Source organism: Haliotis rufescens, unplaced genomic scaffold (assembly GCF_023055435.1).
Source record: "Haliotis rufescens isolate VD_foot unplaced genomic scaffold, xgHalRufe1.0.p SCAF_10, whole genome shotgun sequence".
In the NCBI taxonomy this organism is placed as follows: domain Eukaryota; kingdom Metazoa; phylum Mollusca; class Gastropoda; order Lepetellida; family Haliotidae; genus Haliotis; species Haliotis rufescens.
In genome coordinates, this window is record NW_025963780.1 from 27,980,959 (window position 1) to 28,006,679 (window position 25,721).

Consider the following 25,721-nt stretch of genomic DNA (forward strand, 5'->3'; position numbering starts at 1 on the left):
GTCAGTGATAACAACAGGTGTTGCATGTCCTACCCACAAAACCGACATAACAAGGAAGTCTTTTGACAGGCACAGTTTCTCTTGCATTTCCTCTCGCTTTACCCACGATTGTGTTCATTATCATTCATATAGTATGATGCACATATATGCATGAAAACAACATTTTCAATACAACTATTAATTACACATGGATATAGTCAGGTCATTGAGAAACATAACATCAGTCACAGGTGCGAGGTGCTTTCTCCTTGTTCAACAGATGTGCATATTTGAAACGAGTGACAGATTTTGTACGTGGCATACATATACTGACCTACAATCATGAGAAATATCTGCTGAGAGCAGAGTCCATTGTACGATTCCGACAATTTCAAAAGCATGTGTGTGTAAATCACTATCATGTTGTGATGACGCCAGTTTCCGCGAAAATGTCCGCGTATCCTGCCCCACCGGCGGCACCCATCATAAACACATGCAAAGGCGAGTCACATGTTTACTGGGACAAATCACGGGAACATGTATGGCAACAAGCCATAATAGGGAATTTCATATTTATAAACTTATATTTCAGAAGATTAAACATTTTAAAATAGTTTAATCATATATTAGTAAAATAAACGTCTGTCTAAAACTGCCTGCCACCAAAAGTTACATTGCTGCAAGCAGTTAATCTTAATAATGGCCCGTGAAGATCCGGGGTAGAAAAGGTTTTCGGCAACCCATGCATTACGTAAAAGGCGACTTTTCTTGTCGTAAGAGGTGACTAACGGGATGGGGTGGGTCAGGCTTAGTTGATGCGTGGATCGATGCTCATGTTGTCAATCACTGGATTGTCTGGTCCAGACTCGATTATTTACAGACCGCCGTCATATAGCTGGAATATTGCTGAGTGCGGCGTTAAACAACAAACAAACAACAAAACAAAACCAGGCTCATATTTAAAAAAAAAAAAAATATCTGGTTTTGCAGCTCAAACATAAGTGAACCTTTGTGGTTTCAGTACTTGCATGGCCTCAAACTCCGTTCATGTTAATGTGTCTTCATAGATTAGCATAGTTAATACATGTATCGCAATACATGAAAGTAATACGAGACTCATAGATTGATGACAACCAGCATAGAACAAATACAGTTCTCTATTTATGACCACATTAGCAACGCTCAGACACCTGTTGACACAGTGCTTAATCTCTCTCACCGACGAGGTGACTGAAAAAGGGCGATCACCATGGGGAATAAGCCTTCGCAAGAGCGAATGGATAAATGTAATATCCAGAAAGAACGCTACAAATTTATCGAGCATCTGATACAGTTGGAGCCTGGATTGGCGGAAGAGATACAGGACAGCTTAAAGCAGAGCGTAGGTTCTGATAATAATCCCGAAATGATTGACCCTGGGAAATATGACTTCCCTTTCGAAAACCTGGCGTTCGAAGGTGGTGGAGTTAAAGGTCTGGCGCATTGCGGAGCTGTCAAGGTACGACGAAGCAATTCTTGTTGACAATATTTTACTGTTAGCTTAGTAAAACCCCATAGTAATTAATCGCTGACACACATGAGAGGCAAGGTGTCAAAAGTGTTTTTAAGTGTTTTTATTGGATTTTCTATTGATGTTTTTCTTATTATTCGTTAACGCCTCCGTAATCTAGTGGTAGAGCGTCCGCCCGGAGAGCAGAAGGTCCGTTAAAAGATTTTAACTCACTTACACTAACTCACTCCCTCTTTTCATACCATTGGTAATATTTGCTAAGTTATATTGGAGCATCCATCGCGAATGGTTCATACCCTAATCATGGGACCCTCAACTTGAGCTAACTGTCGTATATTTATTTAATGTGAACTTTACACGAAATAAGACTTTTCAACTGGACCTTAGGTCGGTCACATGACCGTGAAAGTGACGTTCATAATTCAATGAACAACACAGTTTGACGTTCATGCGTTTTGCACGAGACCGTGTTCTTGAAATGACTCAAACACTGACGGACTACTTTCTCATTTCCGGGGGAACCACTGGGAATTCCCTGGGACAAATACATTCAGAAGTGTTGTTTCTGATAATTTACACCCTTTAATCTTGAACTCAGCGGTTTACCATACAATGAGAAACGTCAGAGTGTGTGACTGCATGATTGTTCACGAATATCCTCGCTGTGACCCATCCTAGTGAACGAAGAAATGCACAACGATATTATTTGAATGCATCTATTGTAATCGAACTACTACAGATGTTCCTGTAGAGCAAGTTGAGTTTACATTCGCTCACGTCACCTCCCTTCTTGAGGAAATATTTTATTCCGCGATACAGCTGGTTGTTGTATGACTGTCAGTGTAATAACATGAAGTCACACTAGATACTAATTAAAGTTGTGTTTTGATCTAGACCTACATCCTTCGTTGTACAAAATGGTAATATAAAAAAATTATAAGAATTGACTTCCACTTTGTGTGAGATCATTGGAGTATGAACCTTCATAGAGGGAGGGCCAAACTCACTCAAAGTGAAAGTCAATTCTTAAATACATGTTTGTCGAAAAGGGGCTAAAGAGTAACACACAGTTAAAGCTTTGACTTGCCATTTGCACTTGATGCACATAGTTTTGAAGAGCGTAGAGATCTGGTTTGTTTTATTTTAAAAATGTGATATACCTTATTTTTTGATTGTCCTTTGTCGACAGATATTTTAAATCTAATACCATGTTCCCATCGCTATATGGCTGAAATATTGCCGTTGTGATGAAAAATTTAACTCATTCACTCACATACAATAAGTATCCTACAAGTAGAAAAGAATTCAAAGTTGTTATTTATGTAATAATATGCAAAAAGGGCCAAAGTGCATTTTGGCCCCTTTATGCTCTAAGTTATTCATTGATTGTCCTTCTGCTGTTCATACGGTGACAACAAAAGCTCCACATCAGTTTGTTTTCAAATTGTGACAATGATGAACATGACGGCACAATATATTCCTTGTTGGCTTTATCCCCGATGAATCCCTCTGTGCTGACTTAGGATACACGGCCACACAGAGGGAACAGCATACAAGATTTACAATATTTACATATTTAAAAGGGAGCACGGGTGGCCCAGTCGTCTGAGGCGCCGCGATTCGCTGTGCAGAGTTGCGTCCCTTGGGCACGCCAGAAACCTATGATTGTGGGTTCGAATCCCGGTTCGCCCCAATTATGTTTCTAGGTTTGTCAGCACCATACCCGTGCTCGTGGGTTTCACCGAAGTGGTAAACGTCTGAGACCTGCATCACTTCGGGCTTTCCTCCCACATTAAGCTGACACGCCGTGATATAACTGGAATAATGTTAAAAGCGGCGTTAAACCCAACTCACTCACTCACTCACATATTTAAAAGGATGGGATTTTTTATTCCAGTATCTAGAAGAAATCGGAGCCATGTCAGACATCAAGCGTGTGTCTGGATCCAGCGCAGGGGCCATCATGGCGGTTCTGGTCGCCATTGGTCTAAATTGCAGTCAGCTACAAGAACACATTGGAAGGAACACGAGCGAAATATTTCTTGGTAAGTCACGTGAGGTACGCATATGTCTCGGCGGCGAGTAACGGATAATTATAAGCTTAAGCTTAAACGAGATTTACCTGTAAATATACCTTTATATATCTATATACTAAGTATCCTTTATATCTTTTTTTTCTGAGTCTATTCCCGTGGTTTGCGATCGCAAATTACCCGCCCTTGATTTTCATTAAAAATTTACCGACCAATCAATCGTCGACATAAGGGAGGTAACTCGTATTACCTTGAAACCAAATCCACCGCCAGTTTTAATGGACATGAAGATATCCTTTCCATCAAAAGGATTTTTGAGGGCTTTCGCTTGCGTGTCAGTTAGTTTTTTTATGTTAAATTTCCCGCCAACTCGATAATAATCAATGGGACTGGCGCACCCAACATAGAGGTTGGTTTGAAACTCGCATTTTGATTGGCACATTAGACCCAGTAGCGAAGCCAATCAAATTGTCAAATGGAAGTCATGGGCAGGTAATTTGAGATTACGAGAACCACGGGAATGCATTAGAATAACTCTGGAGATATAGAGGATTTATACTAAGGTGAGGTGAGGCAAATTGGATTTAACGTTAAAGATTATTGCACATATTTACCGGCACATATGCACGTGTGTGTGTGTGTGTTGCTGCTTGTACATGTCCGAACTGATGCCGGTTTTATAGTGCCAGCCCACAAGTAGAATGCCGCAGTTTAGCATTGATACCCAACTCATGTGTACGGACTTCGAGCCGACCAGTCCTTGTTTTATCCCCTTAATGCCGAGGGCCAGACAGGGTAACAACAAGTACCATCTTTTAACATGTTTTAGTATGTAGCGGTCAGTTGATCGAACCACCGAACTTTCGTTTTCCGGGCAGATCCTCCTTCCGCCAGTCACTAATTATTAGAGTAAATCTGTTTAATAACGCTTGGGTTGTAATTAATGTTTTAACCTTATTTTTTGGTATTCCAATCTTCTCTTTATTTCTTTTATTTATCAATACTTATGTTTTATTTATTATTCAAGGGTAAATAGTCAATTCAGAATTTAAATAGTCGTGAGGTGAGGTGAGGTGAAATGAGGTTTAACGTCGCGTCCAAGATCATTGCACTCATATAGAGACGTGCATGCACACGTGTGTGTGTGTGTGTCCGTGCGTGCGTGCGTGCGTGTGTGTGGTCGCCTGTAGTGCCCCAATATGACACTATTCTCACCTTTACTAAGATTTCAATGGGATATCTACCTAATTCAACATATAACAAGTAATCTGGGTTAGATTTTTAACATTTAAAATATACTAAGCTCAGTGAGAAACATGTACCATACCACAGTTAATAATGAATAACCCACTCAGACAGTATAATGATTCCGGGCCGTCCAGTCCTTGTTGATAACGTACAAGGGCATGAACAAGATCAGTTTGTTCTTCGTCCATAAGAGAGGACTCCCGACATCATTACCGACATCATCATCTTCGTGTACACAGCATCCCGTATCAAGCAATCAGCAATATTCCAACTGTATGACGGCGGTCTGTAAACAAACAAATCTTGACCAGACAATCCAGTGATTAATATCATGAGCATCGATCCACGCGATTGGGATGCATCAACCAAGTCAGCGAGCCTAACCAACCGATCCTGTTAGTAGCCTTTTACGACAAGCATAGTCGCCTTTTACGGCAAGCATGGGTTGCTGAAGACCTATTCTACCCCGGAATCTTCACGGGACGGATGGCATTGAAGGTATTGACTGTGACATTGAAGGTATTGACTGTGACATTGAAGGTATTGACTGTGACATTGAAGGTATTGACTGTGACATTGAAGGTATTGACTGTGACATTGAAGGTATTGACTGTGACATTGAAGGTATTTACTGTGACAGTGTGTGTCAACCCGACAGCGTGTGCATATAATATACAGATAATTTCACCACACCTATATATGATCAAAAGGGTGTTATTTTGAGAAGATTCTGTATGAATGTCAACTTCACCAGAAACCTTATTGTCAAAACATTGAATCCTTGAGTTTAGTTCATGATAATACTTGTACATGTACATTGTAGTACGAAACAGTATTTTAGTGATTAATACAACATGGGCACTTTCTTCTCTACTTGCCATGTGTCAGGGTATTGTGTATGGAAGTACGACCCTTGCTAAATATACGTCATATAAATGCATATCATTGTTAAAGATATGTCATCTTGATACACTCAGCAAAAGACATTTGCAAGTCACACATTGCTACAAACTTCCCAGATTCGCCATGATGATGTTTCATCGCATCATGTTCGCATCATTCCCGTTTCACTTGTAGGGGACCCGTGAAGATCCGGGGTAGAATAGGTCTTCAGCAACCCATGCTTGCCGTAAAAGGTGACTATGCTTGTCGTAAAAGGCGACTAACGGGATCGGGTGGTCAGGCTCGCTGATTTGGTTGATGCATGTCATCGATCCCAATTGCGTGGATCGATGCTCATGATATTAATCACTGGATTGTCTGGTTCAGACTCGATTATTTACAGACCGCCGTCATATAGCTAGAATATTGCTGAGTGCGGCGATAAACAACAAACCAACCAACCAACCTTAACACGGTAACCAAAAGAATGGTGTTTTATTTTTATCAGCTGCAATGAATCATTTGTACGTTTTCCTATCGCACGAAATTAAACCATATATAATATATATAACAAGGCAACTATGCCTGTTAGAAAACAGGCATTTGATAGACAGGTGGTGGACATTTTGGTTCAGGTTTAAAATATGGAAAGAGAGAACATTTCTCGATATAAATGTGAACAAAATACAAAATCATAATAGTTTTGAGAAATTCATTTTGAAACAGTGAAAAATATCCTGTCTCTAGAATAAAACTAGGATTAACATTATTGTTCTTTTTAATTTATTGAAGAAACATATACACATTATATGCAAGAAATCGTCATGATGCGGGTCGATAGCAGCTAGTGAATTATCAATGTGCGAGAGATCGACAGTGCGGTAGTGGGATGCGACAAGGAGTAATTGCGGGAATAAAATCTTTTATACTTGAATTGACGTTCGTGAATATATGTTCCAGTATCTTTTTCTGAAAGTAGAAACGTCCCGTAAATATATTAGGTATACATTAGTCAGTATCTACGTAAGTTATACCTTATAATATATTCTTACTATATAAATCGTGTCCAATACTGAGTATTTTGCTCCACCTTGTTTCGCGCATTTGCGATAAAACAAGAACCTGATGGAGCGATATCGCATCGAAATTTCGCTATGGAGACTTGAAAACGAGGCCGGTTAACGTTCAAGGCAACACTACGGCGCAGAGGTAACAGGATGAGGTTGTGCGACCCTTTTGTGCTGTCATTCTTCCCACAACAGCCACAGGGTTTAATCTCCCACGATAACGCAAGACCAACATCCAACATGTACCTTAATGTTTTGCCATGTTCTCCTGACATGGATCCCATCGAACATTCGTGGGATCATCTTAACAAGCATTTATGTTTCAATTTACTGTTATATCTATGTACATATATTTGAAGACAGGTGTGAATGTATGTTTCAGTATTTCTTTCTATGAACAATGATTATTCAATAATGAATAGAGTATCCTGTCTCTATGGTATTTGTAACAATATAATGCAACTAGTCACATCTTGTCCTAGTGTGTGTCTATTTGTATACGTGTACATAAATGTACAATTATCGTATTCGACGTAATAAGCGCTCCGCTCTAATAAGCGCCCACGGCGATATTTGCTAATATATTGCCTAATGAACAATCCAAATTAGCACCCCTTCCGATTGATCAATGAACACAAGACCTATTTATTCGTGTATAATACGCACTCGTGTGTAATATGCACCCTCAATAATGGGCAATTAAATTCTGGAAAAATATATCTGTCGTATATAAACATTTCAGGCTGTCAGCATAAACCACGAAATTTATCTTTCAACTCTGTTTTTTTTTCACCAAAATTATGACGTCGAATACGGTATACCACACGACATTGCGATGTAACTCACTGTCAATCTAATGCATCGTACTATAGCTAAAATAGGGCTTGGTGCGTCATTAAATTAACAAAAACAACAAATAGAATAGGTCTTCAGCAACCCATGCTTGCCTTAAAAGGCGACTGACGGGATCAGGTGGTCAGGCTCGCTGACTTTGTTGATGCATGTCATCGATCCCAATTGCGTGGATCGATGCTCATGATGTCAATCACTGGATTGTCTGGTCCAGACTCGATTATTTACAGACCGCCGTCATATAGCTGGAATATTGCTGAGTGCGGCGTTAACCAACAAACCAACCAACAACTAATAAGTTACGTATGTGTCGGGTGTGTTTCTTAACGTACATGGATATATAACACATGGGTTGTTTTTTAAATACGTTCGATTGTTTTCAGACAGGGGTGGACTTGTAACAGGTCTCCGAAACCTCCTGAATAGATTTGGCTGGCATCCAGGAGACAACATGTACAACTGGCTTGGCGATTTATTGCGTCAGGAAACGGGGTCTGAAGACATAACATTTGAGCAGGTAGAACATGTTTATTTCTATACTGAACCGCAAAAGAAACGTCACCATGGATAGATATATGAGAAATCTTATTTGTCCAAGCGCTGTAAACATACCCTGAGACATATTAAAAATTTGGCAAAACTGATCATCAAGGTTGAAATTAAAGTGTTAAATGTTCTTAAAGTGAAACACAACACTAGTCGCTGAGAAAATGGCATCACAAGTCAGTATCTCCTGTGTCCGCCATGTGCATTGATGACTGCCGTGCAACGTCGATACATGGAATGGATGAGGCGGTTAATGAAGGCCATAGGCACTTGAGCCCATTCTCTGCGGAACGTCTGACGCAGTTCAACTGCAGTAGTCGGCCTTGGTCTGACGTCATTCAGCCGTCTTTGAATCTTGTCCCACAGGTTCTCAGTGGGATTTAAATCGGGACTGAGGGCAGGCCACTGCATGGTTCTGATGCCATTCCGCTGGAGGAAGTCTCTTGTTGCTCTCGCAGTGTGGGGACGGGCGTTATCATGCTGAAACTCGTGGTTGCGGCGACGTGCCAAATGAGGTATTGGCGTGTTGTCTCAAGACTTGACCAATGTACCGAGCTGCTGTGACACCATTGCCTTACCCTGGACCGATGTTCTGGAAGACCACAGGGCCGACCCTCTGTGCAAGACCAATTCCACCCCACACCATGATGCTCGGTCCACCCCACGAGTCTCTCTCAACAACACAAGCATCGGAATAACGTTCCCCACAGCGTCGCCAGACTCTCTCTCTCTCTCCCTCTCTGCCATCTGCTGTTGAGATACAGTAACGGTTCTTGTCTGAGAAGAGGACTCTTCTCCACTGCTGGTGGCGCCAATGTTGGTGCTGTGTTGCCCACTGACGGCCCCATCGACGGCGTGGTGTCAGAATGGGTCCTCGGTGTAGCCTGTGACAGTGGAGGTGTCTGCTCGTCAATCGTCGACGCGAGGTGTCCGCAATAATGTGTCGCTGGTGTGTTCCCATGGTCCGCAGCAGTAACAAAGTGATCTTGAAGATGCTGTCGCATAATCTGACGATCCTGACGTCGGGAGGTGACCCTTGGTCTTCCACTACGTGGTCGGTCATCTGTAGTGTTGGTGGTCTGGTACCGTTGCTGGAGCCTGTATATGGTCCTTATCTGGACTTGAAATGCATTGGCTACTTGCCGGGCGGTTTGTCCAGCTTGCAATCGTCCAAGGGCTTGGTGTCACTGATTTCTTGTCAATCCTGGCATGTGGTAGCAATTCAATAACGAATGAATGTTATCTGATCTTGGTGGATTTTTATAGGGCAAGAAATGGGGGAACGCATGTGTATTTCAATTTGCACGGAACTCACGTGCATCGGGTTACCATGGCCGTTGCCGTGATGCGTTTGGACGATCGGTTTTATTGTCATCTACTTTGATTTTTTTATCATCAAATTTCATTTTTCTGGACAAGGTAATGTTAAATTTTAGAAACTGACAAACATTACCCAGATATTTTATGACAACTTTTCATGCAATGTTACATTGGGTGACGTTTCTTTTGTGGTTCAGTATAATATTTCAAATGAAATTCGTAATTAAAAAGCGATACACATCCTTTGACAAGGAGCGTTAAATGATATTGGAAGCTCATATTGAGTCCTCGAGGGTGTTCATATTATGCATTCCGTGTTTGCGAGGCGACTTAATGTGGTTGATTGCTTGTCAGCGTAGCCCAATAGCGTCAGTCATGGCTCGTAATATTAATCACCGGTTTGTCTTGCCCAGACTTGATAATTTACAGGCCATTTACTGGGATATTGCTTAGTGCGGTGCATAACAAAACAAACAACTTTGCCTGGATTACGATGTACAGCGCGGTATATGTTTTCTTGTGTTTCGTGTTTGTTGACTCGCATATTTTAAACCATATGGGGTAAAAGCGAGATTTGAAACTCGTCCATTACGTGATCAGATACCGAGAGATTCAGCGATAAAGGGTAAGATATTTTGCCGGAAGTGCATTCGTGCGATCACCATAGCAGAAGATCGACAAGTCTACCTTGATCCACATTATCAACGGCAGAACTGGTGATCAAAACCATCTTGTGTGGGTGTGAGGCACATGCATTCCTTAGACGGAGCGGAATCGAAGCAACTGTTTCTGAGGAAGCGAGACATGACTATAACTGGCGACAATGATACACTGTCAGTTTGACATTTCTGCATGTTTTTGATAATGTACGAAAAAGTTACGATATGGTTGAAATACTGTCGATGTGACGTTAAATATTAACTCACTCACTCACGTATGATAAAGTGTACGATGTATGTGGCGAAAACAACCCAGATGTGGTCTATTGTTTGGGAAATCTAGATGTTTTCTTAAGTTGTCAAGACAGCCATGACTAATTGAAATAAAAAAATATTTATAAAAGAAAAGAAAAGAAGAGCCTTGAGTGAAGGTGAAATCTTCATTGGACTTTTGGAGTTGAATCGAAAAGCATTTATCGCTAAATTTAGATTCCGGTATGCCTCGAAATATTTTCATTTTGATTTGTAAATAATTGTTGACATATTGTCGGCTGTTCCACTGTTAAGAACACAATGTGCGTTTCATGAACAGTTTACAAGAATAAGTTGGTACAAATATAATAGATTATACACAGTGACTACTTATCTCACTCGGGGGGTTAAAGTAGTGTAAAATTATTGTCCCCCTAAGAGGGTATGTAAGTCCCACATCATTCAAAGTATTATTATGCATGCCAGAATTTTAAAACGTAGGATTTTTGTCATTTTATTATAAGGCTTAACTGGTATACTATCGCCAGTGACTGAAGGGATGATATAAATCCTGCCAGGGCCCATGCAGGAAGCAAAGGTACTGTAAGTCCCCATGGTCCCTGGTGTGGTGATCTCCCTTTAGTTACTGACGATCTCTAGCCCATTTTTATATTGTGTTGTTCCTTAATACTTAATGCTTTTAAATGTTCCGCAACTAGTTTTAAATCTTATCTGTGATATTCTACTTCTGATACTGTCCTTCGATGACAGATTTTTAAAAGTTTTAATATATGTTTATTCATGTATAACTTCTCGTCACGATATGGCGGAAATATTGCCGATGTGACGTAAAGCATTAACTCACTCACTTACACTCACTTATCTCACTCCTGTTGACACATAATTTCAGTTTAGTGACATATATGAGGTTATTAAACTTTTCTCTAATAGTAATAATTTGCATTATCACATAAATAGTGAGTGACTTTCGTTTTACGCCGCTTTGAACACTACTCCAGTGTTAGCTTAAGGAAGCCCGAAGTTATATCACACGTTTACCACTTCAGTGAAACCTACGAGCACGGGTATAGTGCTGATAAACCTACAAACAAACTGGGATTCGAACCCAGAACTATAGGCTTCTGCACCCGTGCCCCAATCACTTAGATCATGTTACTGTATCATACAAGTTGTAGCAGGATCACGAGGGGTACATTTGGTTTTATGCGCCCCGCCTAAGGTTTTATACCACGTGCCAGAGGAATGGACATAGAGATAGGCAAGTACATTTTCCCGTCAAATGGCTGGAATATTGCTGAGTGCAACCAACCTTTAATCTTCGTTTGATAAGGCGTGGCGGACTATGAGCTTGTTGGGATACACGAATCATGACACCGATCCCAAAACAATGACAATTCTTGATTAAATTACAGGCATTAAAGGTCACAATTCCTGTTTGTTTGTTGTTTAACGCCGCACTCAGCAATATTCCAGCTATATGACGGCGGTCTGTCTGGCCCAGACAATCCAGTGATTGACATCATGAGCATCGATCCACGCAACTGGGATCGATGACATGCATCAAACAAGTCAGCGAGCCTGACCACCCGATCGCGTTAGTAGCCTGGTACGACAAGCATAGTCGCCTTTTACGGATCTTCTTCCCCGGATCTTCACGGGTCTTGCAATCACACTAACCTTCACTGCTATAAAAATTTGACTTCGAACACTAACCGTGAGTAAAATGTGTTTCGTTGCTTGCCCGTAACAAATCAGTCACTTCATTCACCAACCATCGCGGAATCTCACGAAATCACGCTGCCGTTAAAAACTGCAGTATCCGATAGGGCTTTTAAAGTTAATTTTGTCTTCACAGTATAAGGAAACGTTTATTTCGGAATGGGAATGCTAAAACATGTGTTGCACTGGAATCCTCTAATGTCTCAGGTACGGAAGAAATATGGCCGCGAGGTGTGCGTGGTTGTCACCAACCTGAACCTCATGACTGCAGAATACTGTCACCCCAAAACTACACCGGATATGCCAGTCAGGATGGCAGTGCGCATGTCAGTGTCCATTCCCGGTAAGTACAATACCGGCATACAACCCTTTAGGGCATATATTTTTAAAGTAGTTGTCAACGAGTATACTATTGCTAGTTGTGCAGTTGTTTTCGTTGTTTACACATTGTCGCAAATAACTTTAAATAACGCCAACCGTTAATCATGACGTCACAGACGATTTTTACGTGGCGTTGTTCAAACAATATATTGACGTACTCTCAAGATATGTAGAGCACAATCAAGCTAAAGCTTAACTACGGTATCTCAAACTATGTATACGCTCGTATCCTATTATATCATTAAATATTTAATATATCTCACATATTTTCTCTTTGCTATACTTTATGATATTTCAATGCATATTAAACGTGTGAAGACTATATTCCCATAACATATCTAAGGCCAAAAATGTTATTGTGAATATAGTAGTCCAAGAGATGGGAGGGATTTGTTTCACCCAAGAGGTCCATACAAGTTAATGCTTGTTTCGAAGACAAAAAAAACCCTGAATGTTCCAAAAATGTTTGTCTTACAAATATCTGATGGTTCATTTTCACACTGGGGGGGCGCTGAAGTCATGACGCACTTTTTGTATTATACCTCTGACAAGTAAATGGAGGTTTTCATCAAAACTAATACCTTTTTCTTTTAATATTTGGTGTCCAAATAAAGAGAATACAACAACCTACACAGTCATACACAAAAATTAAGCGTTCAGATATATTTCCGGTGCAATAATACTTTTTGGGCATAACAAAGTGCAAAAATAATCAAGTTTGACACTTTGCGTTCATTTTCCTTCCTTCACATTAAAAAGCAACATTGCATAAATTGTATTTTCTGTGACAGAAATGTGTTGGATGTTAAGATAATCATTTTGTACCATTTCATGAAAAGTAATTAAAAGGTTATTACGAAATAATGACCGGGGTCATATATTAAATGTTGACACAAGGGAGATAAATCTTTACAATGGTTTTCATAAAAGTTGTCATTTGGTTACATTTTAAGGAAATAAAAGCACCTAAGATAAGAATTGTAAGACAAACATTTTTGGAATTCGAAACAAGCATTAACTGGAATGGACCTCTTGGGTGAAATAAATCGCTCCCATCTCTTGGACTATAGGGATATTCTTGTTTATCAATTTTAAACTCAGATTAAAATTGTAAAATGTCTTTGACGCAATTCAGCTTAAAATAGTCTTGTTTGTGAAGGGAGTTATTTTCCAAATTCGTGTCAATTTTAATATGTATCATGCAATTCACGCAGTGATATTTAGACAACTTAAAAAAAGCTACTGAATCGGTCATTTATTCAATCAGAGTCCAGATCATTGTCATACATAGACACATTTAGTAAAGAGAAAGGTATACATGTATATCTCATTGAACTTCATAATACAATTAGAATCTTTAAATAAACACGCTACATGTCTTATTTTAAACTACATTTTTGTAGTAACCCAATACAGTCCAGATAAATATAGTTCTGGTACCCCTTATATACATATGTATGTTCTATCGTTATGTGATCAGAATCACATTTATGGTTGTTTTAATTTGTTAGGGTTATTTTCCTTTTTAGAAATTGAAAGATATTTCCCCCCGGAATCGCTCTGTTGAGTTGTCAACGGCGGTCCAGAGCATTTTCTCATGTTCACAGTACCATGTAGATCTCCTTGAATAATTCGACCGCCTCCGTGGTCTAATGGTAGAGCGTCCGCCCGGAGAGCGGAAGGTCCGGGGTTCGATCCCCGGCCGCGTCATACCCAAAGACGTTAAAAGATGGTACTTGTTGTTACCCTGTCTGGCGCACGACATTAATGGGCTAAAACAAGGACTGGTCGGCTCGGAGTCAGTATACTGTGTCTGAGTGGGGTATTCATGTTAAACTGCGGCATGGTATCTCAGTGAGCTAGCACTATAAATCGGCATCAGTCCGGACTAGTACAAGCAGCCACACACACACATGTACATGCACGTCGCTATATAAGTGCAATAATCTTGGACGAGACGTTAAACCCCATTTCACCTCACACCAGATATTTGAAACACATATAGCAATGTTAATGCTTTTCCCACACTTGAGACATTACAACAAGAAATGTATATTGCTAACTATGAATAAACAAACACTGTCCTCAACATAATGCACGGTTCCATCGCCAACTATTGTTTTGATGTTTATTATTTCATTGTCATATGTAGACATGTTTTAGGGAACAGCGACGTGGGATCTTCACACATGTATTTTTACTATTTACAGGCCTATTTGCTCCTACTGTCTATTCTCTTCATGGAACAGAGGATGTGTTTATTGATGGAGGAGTCCTCTGTAATTATCCAGTGCATTGTTTTGATGGTGAGACGGGAACATAAACATTATTGTCACACAGAGTGGGCATTTTATCGTTAGTGTAGGTCTTTTATCCTTTCTACAAACACTTCTTAGAACACTACATCCATTGAAGTCAAAAAGTCGTTAACTGTTCAAAAATTAATTGAACTTAAACTAAAGCAAAAAAATTCAGTCGGAATTTCTCTCATTTAGTCATTTAAGCCGTCCATGTCTGAAACAAATGAAACTTGTTAGTTACAATGAACATATCCAACTATGTTTAGACAAGTAATATGACCATACCTCAACAACTAAACATGCATGTAATCACCTTCCTTCGTCACAGGTTGGTTCTTGTCCATGGCAAAAGGTGACAACTTCCTCAAACGACTACAACCACTGGACAATATTCCTATGTTGTATGAAAACAGATTCAAAGAGACAACAGCACACAACAAAACACTTGGGTTTCTCCTTGTAAGTTGCATTTTGGATCTGATTAACTCTGTCTTTGCAAGAAACTTAAGATCATATGATTAAAATTTCGTTGTGGTCAGAAATCTCTGCATTCTGATTAACTGAATTGGTAACGTGTTATTGCATTTCTTTCCCAATGAATGTTAAAAAAAATAAGCCACATCCACCGATGGAAAGTCGGTGAATCCCAATATAACATTCGATGGGATTCCCTTTCTGCTCACGTGTATCGTTATGCACAAGATATTTTGCGAAATTCAAGCATATTCATTGTCCAAACAACCTTTTGAGATCGATGGCCCAGAAAGAATGAAACCGCAAACGTGCAGCCTAGCTCGCTTTTGTAAGAATCTGCTCCGCGGATTCATACAGTTTGCACATCGGTTTTTCGATTCTTACCTCAATGAACCGAAATAAATACACAGTCAGTCCTTAAGTAAACGTGTATGTACGTTCATCAGGGGATACAGGTACCCCGGTTGTCCAAGGCGCCCGATTCGCTGGCCAGATATGCATCACTTGGACGAACTCCAATCCTATGATCGCATGTTCGAGTCCCAGTTTTGCCGGATTATGATGCATGTTTTGGCTGTTCCGTGTTCCTTGGTTTCAAACGCGGTAAACGTCAAAGACGTCACAAACATACATGTGGCAGGCCGTGATATATCTGATATACTGTGCAAAACGACATAAAACAAGACCCACTCAACGTCTTTGCAAATAGAAGACCAAGATGGCAGGCTTGTGTATTTGAATCTCTTTGGGGTAGGATTCTTCCTATTTGCCAGGGGGTCTGTCCGCTATTGAACTACACCACGAAATAATAGATGAGGTCAGGACTGTTGCACATTATAGCTAAAATGGATAGAATTATCATTAAACAGCCCGCATGTTATTAAAAATGAGCGGGCCACTGTAACTTAATAATGCCCTCATATTTCTTGACGACAGGCCATTATCACGCCCGTTGTTAGGTGACGTCACAGGTTAGGGATAGGATGTATGTGTGTCCAGGCAGAATACCAAACAACAAGTACAATCTTTTGAAGTAGTTTGGTATGACGCAGCGAACCACCGACCTTCCGCTATCCGGGACATAAATAATAAACTATATTGTAGACGAGACAATTGTCCCTTGGGATGGAATTGTGTTCTTGAAAATACACAAATACACTTTTGCCTCCCATGTCCTATTGTTATTTGGACATGCTGGATGTCCTGGCTTAAGTGTATTCTATCATGACAACGGAGAGTGCTTAATTCTAATTGGTTAAAAGAGGTTTCCTATTTGCTACGGAAATCCCTTTTAAGTATATTAAGCCTTTTTACACAAAAACCCGTGTGCCTGAATACATCGATAGCCTACATACCGATTCATTAAAAAAATGACTGCTGATCGATCACCCATAGGAACTGTAAAACGTATGGATATCTCCTGTGTGTGTGTGTGTGTGTGTGTGTGTGTGTGTGTGTGTGTGTGTGTGTGTGTGTCAGTGTGTGTGACAGTGTGCGCGTGTATGTGTCTGTCTTTATTTGGATGGGTGTGTATGTTCTCCAGGCAGAATACCAAACAACAAGTACAATCTTTTGAAGTGGTTTGGTATGACGCAGCGAACCACCGACCTTCCGCTTACCGGGACATAAATATTAAACTATATTGTAGAATTGACTGTTCACGGTTAAGTTAACGGTTACAGAAGAATTGCAGTGCGGCTCGGAGGACGTGATATTTCAGCTCAACCGGATGTGATTCACAAACAGGGACTTTTCCTGTTAACAAAGCTGTTTAACTTTACAGACTTGCCACTATTTTACCTTAGATGTACAGGAAAGTATTGTAACGTTGCATTTTATAGACTCAGTACTTCAACCTTATTAGATTATTGAAGGTTCTTCTATTTGAACCGAATTGTTTCGTTAGGTAAATATTCTCATTTTATGACAAAATGCTATTACAATGGTTAGAGATACTTTCTTTGTCCTTTTCGTTTTTTAGTTGGCATCGTAATGAACAATAGTGATGTACAATTTGATACATTTATAAAGATTCAAAAGTTTTTTTGCCAGTGTTCTTTTACATCAAACAATCAGACAAATCCATCTAAAATATGAAAAAAACAAGGTTCATTATACATACTGAAGATCCCAATCGAAGATAATAATGTGTAATAGTAGAGTGCTGTGCCTACATCGGTGTGTGTGAAGTCCAATGTAGATAGAACTATTCAGTTTTCAGACAATCTTACCTTGCAGTGTCAAACAAGACATTTGTCATCTTAAATCGCTCAGATATTTGCTAACATTCATATCTCCTTTCCCACAGTACGCAGACGACGAAATAGATTATCTCAGGCCGGACCTGGAAAGGAAGATCGGAATTGTCCAACCCCTCAGGCCAAGCAAGGAAACAAAACTATACAAGTGAGTAACTGGTGTCAGGAGACGGGGACGCAAGAGACAATTGTCCCATGGGGTGGAGTGGTACATATGTTCTTGAAAATACACAAATATACTTTTGCCTATATGTCCTATTGTTATTTGGACGTGCTGGCTGTCCTGGCTAAATTGTATTCTACCATGACATCGGTTGGTGCTTAATTCTGATTGGTTAAAAAGAGGTTTCCTTTTTGCTTAGGAAAACCCTTTTAAATATATTAAGCCTTTTCACACAAAAAAAGAGTGTGACCCTAAAATAAAAAAAACATGGACGTTAAATCCCCCCCCCCCCCCCCCCCCCACCCCCCCTAAAATACCTGATCCCCTTACGTGGTGATGGGCTATTACCGCACGTTATCGGTGTTTGCTTCGCTAATGTATACATGCACGTACATTGCAGGAAATGGTTCCACAAGAAGGAGGATATGGTGAAATCAAAACGTATTCACCAGAGGATTACTGTGGCCGTGGATTCATTTTTGAAGGTAATATGTGGGAGGGATGCATGACGAGATGTCCTCTACCACCACTTGGTTAAACCCACAAGCAGTTTATGGTGCTGCCAAACCTAGAAACATAATTAGGGTGGATAAAATTCACGACTATGTGTTCCTTATACGTCTAGGGGACGCAATCGAATTGCGGCACCTTAGGCGACTTGTCTACCCGTGACCCGAAGGTTTGTTTGTTTGTTGTTTAACGCCGCACTATACCAGGTGTATGACGGCGGTATGTAAATAATCGAATCTGGACCAAATAATCACTGGATTGTCTGGCCCAGACTCGGTTACTTTCCGATCGCAGTGATTTAGCTGGAATTGCTGAGTGCGACAACAGGCACTGAAACCTGAGCTGGATTTTAACTTCCTTTTTATTTTAATGTCATTAGAAGAATAAAGACGCAGAAATCCATATCAACACTGTCTACTAAAACTGATACCAAAGCTTCTAAAATGTCACATACAGATAACCAAGAAACTATATAAAAATACTTATGTGTTTTATTATATTAGTAGTTTCCAAGCAGTGTTAATCTTCAAGATTTCACCATTGTCTCATGTTTCAGGTTCTTGAGGAATGCAACACTGATGAAGTGAACGTCATTGACAGGGAAGAGTTAGAAAACGCACTCAAAAGCGTACGTCAGTTCAATTCATGAATATCAGTCAGTGAATCAGTGAGTCAGTGAGAATGGTTTTATGCCGCTTTTAGCAATATTCCAGCAATATCACGGCGGGGGACACCAGAAATGGGCTTTTTACACATTGTACCCATGTCGGGAATCGGTGAGATGAAATGGGATTTTACTTCGCTTCAAAGATTATTGCGTGTGTGTGTGTGTGTGTGTGTGTGTGTGTGTGTGTGTGTGTGTGCTTGTTCTAGCCCTCACAACTTCCAATCATATAGCGCTGGTGAATTGTTTTAACATTTATAATTCAAGCAAAATTACAACCATCAGTACTATTTGACAAATTATACATAGCACAATACAAAATATGGGGTAACCTGTGGTCACAACAAGACATCAGCTGGCCCCAATATGACACTTTACTCACCTTTACTAAGATTTCAATGTGCTATCTACCTAATTCACCATATAATCTGGGGTAGAGTGTTTAACATTTAAAATAAACACAGCTCACTGAGATACCATGCCGCAGTTTAACATGAATACCCCACTCAGACACAGTATACTAATTCCGAGCCGACCAGTCTTTATTTTATCCCCTTAATGCCGAGCGCCAGGCGGGGTAACATCAAGTACCATCCTTTAACGTCTTTTGGTATGACTCGGGTGGGGATCGAACCTACGACCTTCCGCTCTCCGGGCGGACGCTCTACCACTAGACCATGGGGGCGACCTAAGTGTAACAAGATAGATACCATGACAACCAACTCAACATAAGGGCCACAGTAATCAAGTTTGTCGTAAGAGGCGGCTGTATGACTCGGATGGCCAGATAGGTGATTAAGTTGAAAGCTAGACATCGTACCCCGACGACGTGAACTGTTGCTCTTAACATACATCACCTGTTTGTCTAGTTCTGACTCGATGTTGTACATGCCAGCGTGATTTAACTGTACTATTGCGTACTGCGGCGTTGATCCACAAACAAGACAAACAGCACACGGTGGTCTGTCTGACAAGCCAACGCACTAATTATTCGGTCGTATTGAGATACATTGCAGCATAGCACTAATTATTCGGTCGTATTGAGATACATTGCAGCATAGCACTAATTACTCGATCATAATGAGATACATTGCAGCATAACTTTATTGCAGGAATCGTTCTCGAAGGATCAGGCAGAAATTCTGTTTGGAAAGGATGCGAGTCCAGAGTATGTATTTTCTCTTTTGGATCAGGACGGAAATGGAAAGGTAAACAATTATAGTGTGTACGTGAGGACGCAGGCAACCTCACAGTCACACATCTGGTCGGCGTTCTTGTCACTCACCTGATTAACTTTCTTGTCAATCACCCGGCAGTCACTTTATTATGAGGGGATCTCCACACTGATACCTTGAATTTCATGATAAGTTGTATCTTAACAATAAACCAGGTGGACTTTCTTTGTCACTCACCTGTTTAACGTTCTTGTCAATCACCCGGCAGTCACTTTAATGTTCGGATGAGGTGATCTCCACAGTGTTACCTTAAATTTCATGATAAGTTGAATTTTAACAATAAACCTGGTCGACTTTCTTTGTCACTCACCTGATTAACTTTCTTGTCAATCACCCGACAGTCACTTTATTGTTCGGATCAGGTGATCTCCACACTGTTCCCTTGAATTTCATGATAAGTTGAATCCTAACAATAAACCAGGTGGACTTTCTTTGTCACTCACCTGCTTAATGTTCTTGCCAATCACCCGGCAGTCACTTTATTATGAGGGGATTTCCACACTGTTACCTTGAATTTCATGATCAGCTGAATCCATGGTGCCATGGTCCATGATATTAAGCCACAAGTGTAACAGATGTATGGGAACCCATCCGAGCATATCGCCTTTAATAATGGTTCTCTACAGGAATCTGTTTCCACTTACGATATCACACCATGTTCTCCATACCAGGGGCTCCACAAGAGACGCACAAAAGAGGCAAAACTCTCTATAACCCTGCTACAAATGTATATTCAAAGACGTCTTATTGCCTTTTAAAAGGAACACTGTCGTAACTCGTCACTTACTCGAGATATTATGTGAATAATTTCAGATTCATTACAGTGAAGTTGTGAGTTTCATTGAAGAACATGGCATCCATATCAAACACCGATCACTTGGCTTCAGAAGGAATGATATTAACAGCCTGCGGAGCTACATGAGCGGCATCAAGAACACACTAATGTCAAACATCAAGAGAATCACTGTCAAGGTATTAGTTGGCCAATGCAATACACAAGGGACACATGAGTTGACTAGTTTCACTTTTTGAAGTTATGTTTATTAAGTAGTTTTATTTTGAGAGATTTTAAAGCCAATTCTCATTGAGAATAATTTAATGCAAGCAACTCCCCCCTTTCTTAATCTCCGTTCTGTTGTGATTAATACCCCAGACCCGTTTGGAGGCTGATGGTCCAATGAGTGGATCATGTGCAGAGAAAGCTGTGTGAAGTAACATATGAGGACAGTGTGATGTCACTTCCTGAATGAGTGAGTGAGTGTGATTGGTTTAGCGCCGCTTTGAACAGTCAGTATTCCAGTTCTCTCTCTGCGTGCCAACACGATGTGATTGGAACGTCAGAAGTGGTCCAGTTCTTAGACGCTTACCACTTTAGGGAAACCCACGAGAACGGTTATGGTGCTGACAAACGTAATGAAGGCGAACCGGGCTTCGAACCATGGATTATGAGTTGCTGGCACGCCTAAAAGCTATTGCACCTCAGATGACAGAGCCACCAGTGGTATCCCCCCCCCCCCCCCCCCCCCCCACCACCACACACACAAACACACACACACACACACACACACACACACCCGACCCCCCCCCCCCCCCCCCCACCCTCCTCTGTTCCCGCCTTACCCCACACACCCCATCCCACACACACACGCGCGCGCACGCACACATACATACACACACACACACGCACATCCGCCAGAACACACCCCTCCCTCCTTTCCCAAAACGAAACTGCTAGCAATTGCTAAAAGGCAATAAAAGGGGAAACAATTACATGCAAACTTGATATGGGGAGCTCCTCATGTGGTTGAACCAAACTTCATATGTTTCCAACAGCCGAATGACATTGACAGGACTGTTGGCATCAATACCGGCCACGTGGACACCACAGACTTCGACCTTGAGGAAGAAGATAAGGAGTTTGTGATCTTGGTAAGTGTATCCCTGTATATAGAACAATCACTCCTCATGATACAGACGTGGCATGATATACCACGTCACATATCTACCAGCTGGTGGTAATGTTATTCGTGTCATTTGGCGCAAAACATTATTTTAATGCTCGAAACCTACTGTGTGTTGGGGTTAGGACTGATCCCAGAAACATTATGCTTGTTGTCATTGGCGAATCATAGATCGGATGGTCTGGCTTGGCGATGATGATAATTCATTTTTGCAATCGCTGGATTATCAGGTCCAAACACGATTATTTACAGACCGCCACGCCGTCATATAGCTGGAACACACAAGCGCGCGCGCACACACACACTAACACTAACACTAACTAGCAAACACACACACACAAACACACACACAACCCGTGAAGATCCGGGGTAGAATAGGTCTTCAGCATCCTATGCTTGCCGTAAAAGGCGACTAACGGGATCGAGTGGTCAGGCTAGCTGACTTGGTTGATGCATGTTATCGCTTCCCAATTGCGTGGATCGATACACACAGAGACACACTAACGCACACAAACACAAACTAACACACTCACACACACACACACACACACACACACACACACACACAAACACACACACTAACACACCAACACACACGGTTGCACACAACGTTGACATAATCGTGATCGCGATATTTGCAGGAAATTGTATTCATGGTATCTTTGTAGCGGGGATACAACTCCTGCCGTGCCTTCTTGCAACATTTCATCGCTGATAACAATCTGCAACCCAGGGAGGACGGCAAGACAGGCGACAAAACGGAAGAGCATCCTTCAGCTGAGAAGCAATGTAGGTTGTTAAGTAGTATTTCAACCTTCTATCTGGCTGCACTATTTAATAAACCTCTTATTGAGTATGTCGGATATTGGCGCAGAGAGGTAAAAGTTAATTAGATGGCCTGATTTTTATTTAGTGTCCTTGTCTAACAGTCTGTTTTAAAAACAATTTTCCACAACTAGTTTTGAAAGCAACGGTGATAATAATGAGTATTTACTGTCCTCTGTCGACAGTTCTTTACGAAACAATTTTGATATCAAGTTGTTCAAGTCACAATCTGGCTTCAATATTGCCTACGTGATTTTAAATTTGTATGTTCATATCTAACACATCCCCAAACCAAATGTGACCCCATACCCAAAATATCCCCATACCAAACAAATCCAAATATCCACGCATACCATACCCAACACATACCTTACCCAACACATCCAATACCTAACACATCCCATACCCAACACATCCCTTACCAAACAGATCCAATACCTAACACATCACATCCCCACACCTAACTCATCCGATAATCAACACATCCCACACCCAAAAGATTCCGTACCCAACACATACCCATTCCCTACACATATCATACCCAACACGTCCCCAGATCAAACACATACCGTGCCAAACACATCCACTACCCAACACATAACATACCCAACACATCCCATACCTAAAACATCCGACATCCTACACATCCCCACACCTAACCCATCCCATACCCAGCACATCCAACATCCAACACATCCCATACCCAACACATAACATACCAAACACACCCAACATACAACACATCCCATACCAAACACATCCCATACCTAACACATCCCATACCTAAAACATCCGACATCCAACACATCCCCACACCCGACACATCCCATACCAAACACATCCCCACACCCAACACATCCCCATACCAAACACATCCCCACACCCAACACATCCCCATACCCAACACATCCCATACCAAACACATCCCCACACCCAACACATCCCCACACCCAACACATCCCCACATTCAACACATCCCCACACCCAACATATCCCCACATTCAACACATCCCCACATTCAACACATCCCCACATTCAACACATCCCCACATTCAACACATCCCCACACCAAACACATCCCCACACCAAACACATCCCCACACCCAACACATCCCGTACCAAACACATCCCCACACCCAACACCCGACACATCCCCACACCCAACACATCCCCACACCCAACACATCCCCACATCCAACACATCCAACACATCCTCACACCCAACACATCCCCACACCCAACACATCCCCACACCCAACACATCCCATACCAAACACATCCCAACACCCAACACCCGACACATCCCAACACCCAACACATCCCCACACCCAACACATCCCGACACCCAACACATCCCCACATCAAACACATCCCCACACCCAACACATCCCATACCAAACACATCCCCACACCAAAAACATCCCGAAAACATCCCACGGCCTACACATGTCCCATACCCAACATATCCCTACATCCAACACTCCCACGCCCAATACACCCCATGCCTAATATAGCCCCGTACACAACGATCTCAAGAAGGAATTTAACAACTGAAGGTGATTTACAGTTTTGTTTCTGTTTTCAGGAAACTCTTTAACCTCAGCAGAAAACTGGCCGTTGCAGTGAGGAATGTGACCAATGGAGATTGTACTTCGCAGTGGTGGTGGTGGTGTGATCGAGATTATATTTGCTGATATGTGATTATGGACTATTCTTAACTTTATGCTTTACACAGGGCGGAAGGAAAAATATTTATAATATATATAAAATAATATTTTACTAGTTTAGAAGAGATTGTACAATGGTGCTGCGTCCAGCGTCATTATGAATGTATTGTGTACATATACTGAGGGTTAAAAGAAAGTATACCGAGTTTGTTTTTCTTGAAATTGAAAATTGAAAGAACTGTTGTTGAACTTCATTATGTCTATTTAACAATCACTCATATCATGGCGTTAAGTGCCGATGTTAAAACAACATCCATTGTTCAAAGGGTTAACCGATAACACGGTGATTGATTGCTCATTGTTATCTTACTCAATGAATTCTTTTTGAAGAACCGTGGACATTATGCAAATAGTTGTCACGTGGGCTTTCTCAGCTGACCTTTGAAACTTGACACCCACATGTATGTGAAACAACTGAAACAAACTAAGTGATCAGTTGAGAAATGGATATTCACGGATACATTCCTCGAACAAGGAAGCTGCCTAAAATTATACAACTTTAGAGGACTGTAATTGTGATATTTTCATTTTGTTTTTATTCATTTGCTGTAGCATTGAACAGAATCGTGATGGATCATTCTTGTTCCTCTACGTCCTCGTTGGGAAGTTCTTCGATGTGAGAGGGGCGGTCGGGTAGCCTAGTGGTTAAAGCGTTCGCTCGTCACGCCGAAAACCCGGGTTCGATTCCCGACATGGGTACAATGTGTGAAGCCCATTTCTGGTGTCCCCCGCCGTGATATTGCTGGAATATTGCTAAAAGCGGCGTAAAACCATATTCACTCACTCACTCTTCGGTGTGAGACAGACGTTGTTTTCACGTGTCTTTTCCTTTGTAAGCGTGTTACAGTCAATGTGTAAAATGTGATTCATTCAGGCAATTTATTTTAAAAAATCAAATTTACTGAAAATCTGTCCGTTTATTTAACAGACTGACTGATGATAATACTACAGATGGACACATTTTCAGTACAATAACTGAATATTTAAGCGTTTAATAAATTTCTTTTCTGAAGTGAAAATATAAACACGATAAAATAAGCAAAGCTCAGGTGAAATATTTACTTTGTGTTGCAAGTCAAAATAGTGTAAACGAAAATCGCACAATTACCAAGCAAGTGACTTATCAAAATGTCGT

At 41.0% G+C, this 25,721-nt stretch overlaps 1 protein-coding gene across 1 annotated transcript; it reads left to right on the forward strand.

The window, feature by feature from the left end:
- Nucleotides 1-1,138: 1,138 nt before the first annotated feature.
- LOC124135092 lies at nt 1,139-24,998 on the forward strand. The gene is made up of 14 exons (XM_046500293.2): nt 1,139-1,477; nt 3,387-3,534; nt 7,955-8,088; nt 12,296-12,431; nt 14,680-14,775; nt 15,098-15,228; nt 17,552-17,649; nt 18,065-18,149; nt 18,731-18,802; nt 19,951-20,046; nt 20,887-21,045; nt 21,907-22,002; nt 22,703-22,823; nt 24,445-24,998. Coding segments are annotated over exons 1-14 (1,623 nt in total). The 5' UTR covers nt 1,139-1,228; the 3' UTR covers nt 24,447-24,998.
- Nucleotides 24,999-25,721: the final 723 nt, after the last annotated feature.

Excerpts from the sequence above, each read along its gene's own strand:
- LOC124135092 (XM_046500293.2), top strand. The coding sequence starts at position 1,229 with ATGGGGAATAAGCCTTCGCAAGAGCGAATGGATAAATGTAATATCCAG. Across the intron at positions 1,478-3,386 it reads CGCATTGCGGAGCTGTCAAG|TATCTAGAAGAAATCGGAGC; the intron begins GTACGACGAAGC and ends TTTTTATTCCAG. Across the intron at positions 21,046-21,906 it reads TCAAGAGAATCACTGTCAAG|CCGAATGACATTGACAGGAC; the intron begins GTATTAGTTGGC and ends TGTTTCCAACAG.